General features: G+C 40.0%; 1 protein-coding gene across 2 annotated transcripts in view; it reads right to left on the bottom strand.

The window, feature by feature from the left end:
- Positions 1–8,862, bottom strand: part of NEDD9 (neural precursor cell expressed, developmentally down-regulated 9) — a 21,625-nt gene that overhangs the window by 7,146 nt on the left and 5,617 nt on the right. Inside the window, exon 1 of one of the 2 annotated variants that reach the window (XM_009073914.1) lies at positions 2,796–2,807. The exons of the other annotated variant lie outside the window; for it this stretch is intronic. Coding sequence (XP_009072162.1) covers positions 2,796–2,807 — 12 coding nt within the window. Of the gene's footprint in view, positions 1–2,795; positions 2,808–8,862 lie in introns of those variants that run through there. 2 annotated transcript variants of the gene reach the window in all.

Genomic DNA, 8,862 nt, shown 5'->3' with positions numbered 1-8,862 from the left:
CCTGCTGAATTTGGTGTGGGGTTAATAGGGCTTACATACATAAGAGTTATTTTAAAATAATCTAAAAATGTATGGAATTTATGAGAGCTCGTTCCTCTCCCACGGAGTTACCCACTGCATTGTAAAAGGTATCTACAGACAAAACTTTTAAGGAAGTTCTTTCTGAAGTTACTGGAAGCTTCCCATAATGGGTCACTCCAAACGTTCTCTCTCCCAGGCCACTCTCATGTAATACTGACATTATTTTGTTTGAGAAAATTCTATGTTGTATCAACATCACTTCTTCATGCTTTTTCTGCCAGTGAGGGCTAGTGATCAGAATAGCATAGTTTGCCATGTATATTTTGCATCCCTGGTTTTTTTCCCAGTTGGGTGCTGCCAGTCAAATGTTTTCCACCCAAGCCAAGAACAGAAGGACTTGGTTTTAAGCAATGTTTACTCAGAGGTTCCTTCCAGGGGCTCCAAAATTAAAACCATGGAGCTGCTTCAATAATGAGTCACTGGGTGTTTCAAAAAGTGATCCTCTGGGAGAATAGACAATGTACAGTAAAAACAAAAGGACTGTTTCCTGGGTAGCCCATCTCCATGAGCCCTTCTGCTGCTGTGAACACTGTGACATTGGGCCACTTGCTAATGTGCTGGGAAATTGCTTGACCATCTCAGAGGAAAAAGACAACAGACTGTTCATGGCGGGCAGCCAGGAGCCCCACACAGTGCTGGAAGTGGAGACAACTGGTGCACCACTGCAGTTTGGATCTGCTCTACCTGATGACTGTTGCCTGGCTGGACAAAGCAGGAGTGGGCTGTGTCAGGCTCTGAAAGGACAGATGTTGGTCCCTCAGTCAGACTTTTTATAATCCCTTGCTTGCTCAGTTGTGTTCTATTCCAGGAGCTGAACTCTATCCTAAATCCAGAGCAGGAGCAAAATTTGACCATGTCTCCTCCAGGCCTCATATCTGTGATGCTTCTTACAGTCCTGCCCATAGAGGCAACGTATGGCACCTTTGTAGAAGCTTTGTGGCACCTTAGTTCTCAAAGGTTTGCACAGCACTGAAGAGAAGCACCTTCAGGCAGGCTCAGCAATAACTGTCCTACCCATCCTCTTAGTAAACTCATTCAGGATACAAGACATCACCACTCTCGTCTTGCTCACAGAATTATCTCCATGAGGAAAGTCACAGGGCTCTAATAAAAAAAAAAAAAAAAGGTGCTGATCCAAGTAGCACAGGTAATAAGGCATAGAATCACAAAAGGTTGGAAAAGACCTTTAAGATCAATGAGTCAAACCATAAAACTAACGCTGCTGAAGTCCACTAAGCCATGTCCCTAAGTACACACAAGTAAAACCAATTGCTCTGGTTGTTATAGGTAAACATGGTTGGTATGGGTGAACATTGCTTTTGTAAAATGAAGGCCTGGTTGCAAAGCAGTTGATATCCTTGCACTGTGGAGCCTGGAACATACATGGAAGGGAAGCTATGCTCATGCCCAGAACTTGCAGAGAAGTTCTCCCTCACACTGCATACAGGAGTATCACACAGCTGCAGTTATTCTTGTAGCTCATCTTTAGAGACCCTTCCCATTTTTTGCAGGAGGCTGACATACCATTTGCAATATGAAAAGTTTACAGTACTACCAAGTTGCTGGTTTTATTTGCTGTGCTATGATACAATCCAAAAAAACTACACTAAAGATAGCCTGGCCAGATGAAGGAAGCCAGTGTCACTCAGCTCTGCAGGACTTTTTTTGACAATTTTGCTTTTTCCCAGACCTGACCAACCTGAAGTGGTGGTCAAGCAGGGTCACTCCTTTATTTGGTTGAAACAAACCCCTGCTCTGGGTACTTCCCGCTTTTTTCAAAGGAAGTGAGAGGTTAAAACATGAAATACCTGATTCTGGGCATTCATGAGTATAGCTTGTCTGCACAGGAGACTGTGGACAGAAGACCTGAGCTGCAGGGCTGCGTTTAGCAGTGCACTCTACTTAAGGTAGCATTTATTTTCCAAATAAAAATGCATCAAAGGCCTTTATGTCTGCTCCTTTTTTAGGCTTCTGAAAAAGCTATATGAAGAACAGAAAATACGACTTTAAGAAATCCAGCAACAACCATGGTTTGTTGATAACATGAAAGACAACTGTTTTCTCCCAGTGACTTAGGTATGTTTTTCCTGTGTAGAGGATTATTATCCAGTAACAACATGTTAGTGATTTCATCATAAAATCCCCTGCAGAGGCTAATCTGGTCTGTACTGAGTACAAGAATGTTTCCTTTTGTACCTCCACTCCTCCTTCCTTCCAACACTTCTTATTAAGCTGAACATGACTCTGAACTGCTCGTTCCTGGTCAATTCAGAACAGAAGCAGCTCATCACCAAAGCATTTTGTAACAGTAATTAAAAGAATACCCACACTACTTGACAAAGTGAAAATGTGGAGCATTTGTTCTTACTCTTCTGCTGCCAAGGCATGACCTCACATGGGATGTCAGAACATGCGTTTGCACTGCTTCTTCTGTATGAGGAAGACAGAGATTTCTGGGCAGATGAAGTTAGAAAGGTACCAAACCCAGTCAGAACTAACTTAAGATTTTGTACATTCACCCATAAATATATTAAATGAACTTGCTGCTTCTGAATGGGATGCTCAGCCCTTTCAGTGTATTGTTGAACCATTTTTTATGGTTTTGAATGTTTGATGGCAGTTTACTTTTGGAGATGGAATTCCAAAAGAAGGAAATGTTCCCCCTTTTCCCACTTCTAGAACAGGAATTTATTTTCTAACAAATGTCACTGAACTTCATACCTCATGAGGATTATTTTTCCTTTTACCTCTTCTCTTTTAAGAATGCCTGTGGCTATCCAAGTTTAAATAATCCTGCATTTCAAACCAGCAATTTTCCTTGTTTACGCGTTAAAGGAAACAGATGGTGTTCCCACAAACTATCTAGCCCAACATTCTCAAAACATTGTTAACCACTTAATCCATGCAAAGCAACTAACAGGGACCAGGTTTGGCTCTGGTGAAACATGTAATGAGCCTTCAAACTTTCAGTACTGCAAAACAAAGACAAGTGAGCAGAAAGTTTGTTCTGTTCTTGCTGAAGACCATGTTCTTCCAAAAGCAATTACTTGGGCCTTTTCCATGCCAATGGCATGTTCCTAACCAAGAAAAAGAGCTGAATGTGCATGTACTTTACAAAATATCCAGTCCTGTGGCTCATTAAATCCCTCCTCCTTAAATATAGGGGGGAAAAAACCAACATTCTGTTTCTTCTAGGATTAAAATGCATGTCAGGCTTCAGTAGAGAACATTCCTAACTAAGGCAGCAACAAGACCATTCTCGTGCATACAGCAGATACACAACACTGTAGTTTACATTGTTTAACAAGGACAAAGAGCAAATAAACCTACTGAAGCAAAGAGAATTACTCTGAATTTATGGCAATATTGTGGGAGGGCAGAATTTGGCCTGTTCCCATGAACTGCCAATGCCTGATAGGCAGAATGATGGGAAACAAGCAAGTTTTACAGGTGAGAGAACTGAAGCAGAGATATGTTCCACCTCTACAACTTGCCCCAACCACATCACAGGCATTGTGGGGACCTGAAAAGGGCAGCTTGGTATTTCCCAGTACGTCCTCTTAACCCCAAGAACCTGATGCCTGCTGACTGCTTCTAAAATAGATCAGTGCTTTTTAAAAGTGCAAAACAAGAGGCATGTGAGGCAAATCTTATATATGTATTTTAAATATGGATCAAGAATTGTATTAAAACATATTTCCTCCTCTTCACCCCATGGGTAACTCAGCAGCTGATGGACTACTGCCCATCAACTGCTTTACCCTGGGAAGAGTTCTGTCCTGGATGAGGCCAAGTGGTGGTGCATAAAATGGGGCTGTCATAAAGCTTGGACATGGGAAAAATAAATCAAAATGTAAGTAAGTAAAAAAATCATGTTTGTTTTCTGTTGTAAAGTATTTCTGTAAATTTAATATAAAACTCTAATTGTTGAAATTCTGTTCCTGATCCTCTTACATGGATATGTAACAGTCACCTGGGCTCTCCTCAGCTTGTATGGAAATAGACAGAGGAAATGGGAAAATTATTATCAGAGAGAGTTGAGAGTTAAGGGAAAGAAAACCCCAACCCTACTCTCTTGAACTCCTAGCTTTTTGCAAGATGGCAGGAGCCATCGAATGATGTCAGATCACGCAGTGAAACACCTCTTGGCCCTTCTTTCTGTTTTGCTGCATGCACTTAAGAAGCCAGGTGTGTCTGCTTTAATGTTGGGTATTTTTCCTTGGAAAAGATTCTGTGGCTGAGTTGAACTGCAAGAAGGTTGGATTAAAAAACAGACTCTCTAAAGTAATTTACATATGTGAAAGAACCTGACTAGCTGGCTAAAACTCTGTCCCTTTTACAGAGAGCACAGTGTTTACACTCTCGTCTTTTACAAGCTGCATCAAGATTTCCAGTGACTGATAATGAATTTCCTGAGAGTTACCTTTCTATCGCTCTCTGTTGTCTGCTCTGAAAAAACAAGCAAACATGTTTCTACTTATTTATTTGCTACATACGATGCCATACAGTGTGTTTCCCTGCTGGCAATTAGTAAAGGTTGGAGTTTCACTCTCACGTGTGCTCAGGATACTTGCTCTGATAAATGTTTGGGTTTGTAAATTGTTACAGGTCTTAGATTATGAACTTGTAACACTTTATTTTAACCTAAATAATGTATGAACATTGGGCCACTATAAAATATTCTAGTATAGTATTTTCTGCCGAGACTGAACTGTTGAAGAGCTTTGATCAAGCCTCACAAGCTGAAAGAGAGGAGAAGAAGCCTGTAGAGGCATTTCTTCTAATGCACAGGGCTTGTAGCTGCACCTACGAGTTGTTTCTAGTGCTATGGGTCAAAATGTTTCTGCAAGGCAATTGGAAATCAACAGAAATTACTATATTAATTTTCTGGGCTGAGGGAGTTATCAGCTCTACTGTGCTGTGCAAAGAAATGCTGCATCAACACAGTGACACTTCTGCTTGCCCTTGAGCAGATGTTCACGAGAGAATTTTCTTAGATATTCAGATGTGTGAAGATAATACATGATAAGTACTACCCTGACACAGAACAGGTTTATTTCTTGATGTTGCTTTCAAATTTAAAACACCTGCTTATTTTCTCCTACACTTTATGTCCATCTGTTGTCCAAGGCCTATACCTACAAGGATTCTGCTGTACCTGTATGTGCTCTCAGTGCTACAGCATGTCCAGATGTCACTGATTCATGGTGTGTTAGATTAAGAATGCTTAACTTGGCATGCTCAGGCATTTAAACAGAAACTTTTAAATGTGGCTGTGAAGTGCCTCACCAGTAGATGTCCAGTCTTAGAAAATGCCCCTGTGGTATTGTAATGTAAATAACAACAAGTAATGAAAATGGGTGTTACACTTTTGAGGTTGTACTATTTCAACAAGATTTATGCAAGCTTTGGGTTGTGAGTCTTGAAGATGTAGAGCAGAAATTGTGAAACAAATTTTAACAGGAAAAAAAGTGAAATGACAAGCTGGTCTTGATTTGAACCCTCAACTGCTGGTGAAAAGGGTATAGCTAATTGCTTTGAAATTAGCCTAATCCTGACTTTAACTTCTGGTGTGACCTATTCCATTAGCCAGCACACAAAAGCAGGGTCATTACACTGGTTTTCAGTTTTGTATTTTTCCTAAATCTAAAGTGCATGTTTATTGTTTTTCCAAACAAGTTTTTTTGTTGCTGTTTTTAAAATCTGTGGAGTTACATAAATTGCCTAAGCTCATTAGTATAAAATGACAGGGCCTGTATTAAGTGTAGTGGAATGGTGCTGACTCGCATTAGCTGTAGCTTTGGATGATAGTGTTGAATTTTTGCTTACTGGTGTTCATGATCACAAACGAAATGCAGATAAAAAGGTCTGTCTCTCTCCAGACCTTACTGCATGAGCAGTACAAAGCACAAAAAAGCTCAACAATTTTGTCACTGGCAAGATTTTACGGGTTTTTTTAATCTTTATTTTACGATGTTTTCATGACCTGATCCTGCTCTCTCTCAGATCAACTCTGGGGCTTCTGCCAGTTGTGTTATGAGCACTATTTCTGCTTGCTTCAGTGGAACAGGCTTGGTGCTGGCTGGCCTTGAATTGCAAGGTTGACTGGGAAGGGGTATTTCCTAGCTTCTGGTAAGAGCTGTTCTTGCTTGCAAAATGTGATTAAAGGGAGTCAAATCAGCACTTCTGAGAACATCCCATTTTGAGAGAAGAGGAAGAGAACAAAAGAGATGAGCAAAACATATCTGTATTTGTAAGAGGTGTATATGAAAGAGGATACTTGTCCAAGACTCTTGCAAAGAGTTTTACCAGTGTCATCCCTATGACAATTGCTCATTTTTAGGCAGACAGTGACATCATCATTTCTGCATGCATTGGCCAACAGGGCTAAAGAGCTAACACATTACACTATTGGTGACAAAACAGGCACACACTGAAATAATGTCTATGGATGGATCTTACACAGAAAGAAACTCCCCAAATTATTGTGTGATAAGTTTTAGTGGAGAAATATGTCTATCTGCTAAAGAATTCTCTGGAAACCTGTGATTAAATTTTCGCTGGAGTTCTGATGAATGAGAAGTGTGTGGGAAAACTCAGCACCTCAGCATTCGGGTATCTTGCCCATGACGAAAAAGCAGCATCTTGCTTTGGCCATCCCAGTCTGTCTAGTCTTCTCATTTTAAAAAGGTTGTCACATGAAGAACCATTTGGCAAATGTGCACTGTTTTCTATGCTGGCAATAGAAATTTGTAATCTCTATCACAGGAAACTGTGGTATTTCAGATTGAGGGTAAACAGGGACATTATTCTATCTTAGAATGTAAATTCTGTCTCTTCTCAAAAACAGAAGCCTAGATTTAGGGCAAGTTTGGAGAAGGAGAGGAAAGAAAGGAAAAGGATGAGAACATGAGGTACTGGGACAGATAGGGTGAAGAGAATCTTATTATTGTGAATGGCATGATATCCTAAAGGCTCACAAACAATAAATCAGTTTGGTTCAGTCCAAACAACTAATTTTAATTCTCTTGAGCAGCTTCATCTTATTTCTGTTATTTCTTCCCTCCTACATTGAATTTCTAGATGGAAAATTGGGGGAGGGAAGCTTCATTTGGGAATTGCTGAAATAGGGTATTTCCATGACTTTTTGTTTCCCTTCCTTTACAACATTTCTCAGAACAGATCCTTCCCTGTCAATAATTCCAGTTTTGGTGAATCGGCATTTCCCAATGGGCTAAAAGAAGGTTGAGAGGAAGCTTTGACAACGAATTTCAATTCCACAGCAGTGCTCTTGGAAGTACACTTGGGCAAAAACCTAAATAAATCCTTTAGGCTGGGAATCATGTTGCTCTGGGAGAGGTAGGCAAATAAAACCTTTCAACAGGAAGCAGCTCAATTTAATTTGACTTGTAGAAGTTCTCTGGTTCACAAACTATACTCTGGCACTATACTTGTATGGGTTTCTCAGGGCACAATCTGTGTTTAGATTAGCACAGCTTGCTTTGGCAAGTTTATGGAAGGTATAGACACCTTCTAAGCAGATATAAACTCCATCCTTAATTGTCTGTTGCATCTGTATAATAATTACACCAGACCTCAGTCAGGACCAATCTTCACATGAAAAAGTTGTGATGCTAAGACCAAATGGGAATATGTTAGTGTCTTTTAAGGATTAGGGATGGACAGGCTTATGATAGACTTCTGTCTCCTAAGAACTCAACTACGTTAACTTAGCTTTGTTTCCATTCTAATGAATCTGTTTGGGGAGAAAGATTAATTTAATGTTGAAAAAAAAAGATGCAATATTACCCGTGCTATTTTAAAAAGAAAAATTGAAACGCTTCATGCCAGACATGTGGAATGATGATATTCTGATGCTAATTAGTCTTCCTCCAAATCAAAACATCCATAAAAGCACAGAATGTCTGCCAGGCCTTTAAAATTCACTAGAACTGAGTTTTCTGACGGTCAGCAACTCGTCTTCATCTACCCATTTCCTATCTCCAGAAACCATACTTCCTCCTTATGATGAGACTCACTTTCTGAATAATCAGTTTTCCACTTGTGGCATACTTTTTTTTTTCAAAAATGCTCTGCTACTGTGCTTACATTTCAGTACTTCCAGGGAAATTTAGGTTACTCAAATTATGTGTTTGTTTCAGACATAACCAAAGGTCCAGCTAGGTTTCTAGCCACCAAGGAAGACCCCATAAGCTTGCATTTTTCTTTTTATTATTTACTTCATTATTATCATTAGGCTTTTTAAGCAAAGGTTTGATCCTGTGCTTGTGCCTATGTGGACAGGCTGGTGTCCCTGGAGACCTCAGTTATTGGATGACATTGCAGGACTGGCCTTTTTTGTGATACTCCAGGGGAAAAATGCATGCCTCTGGTCCACAAATAGAACTGATTAACAAGAGCCCTGCGCTCAGGGAGAAACAGGGAGTAATGCTGAGCTCCTGTGTTTGCTCAGCCTAATAAAATGCAGTCGTTTTCTTAAAATATTTCTCTACAAATCACATCAGTGACTAACTACTGCTTACTCTGACTTGCGGATGGGTTTCTTCACTCAGCAGTTTTCATGAAGACTACTGAGAATACATTAACTGCACTGACATTTTATCAGTAAAATCGCTGTTCTCATACTAATGTCACATGGAAAGTTACAAGTGAAACTCCTGAGTCTAAGGAAAAGGCTGTGTGCTGTCTTAACCACTGAGATTGCATTTAACGTAACATCTTTTCATACTTTAGAGCACACTTTGTGAAACAGAGCACTAA

The sequence above is a fragment of the Acanthisitta chloris genome, unplaced genomic scaffold (genome assembly GCF_000695815.1).
Source record: "Acanthisitta chloris isolate BGI_N310 unplaced genomic scaffold, ASM69581v1 scaffold10554, whole genome shotgun sequence".
In the NCBI taxonomy this organism is placed as follows: Eukaryota; Metazoa; Chordata; class Aves; order Passeriformes; family Acanthisittidae; genus Acanthisitta; species Acanthisitta chloris.
Note: the sequence above shows the minus strand (reverse complement) of the source record. Positions and strands in the feature narration are given on the sequence as shown.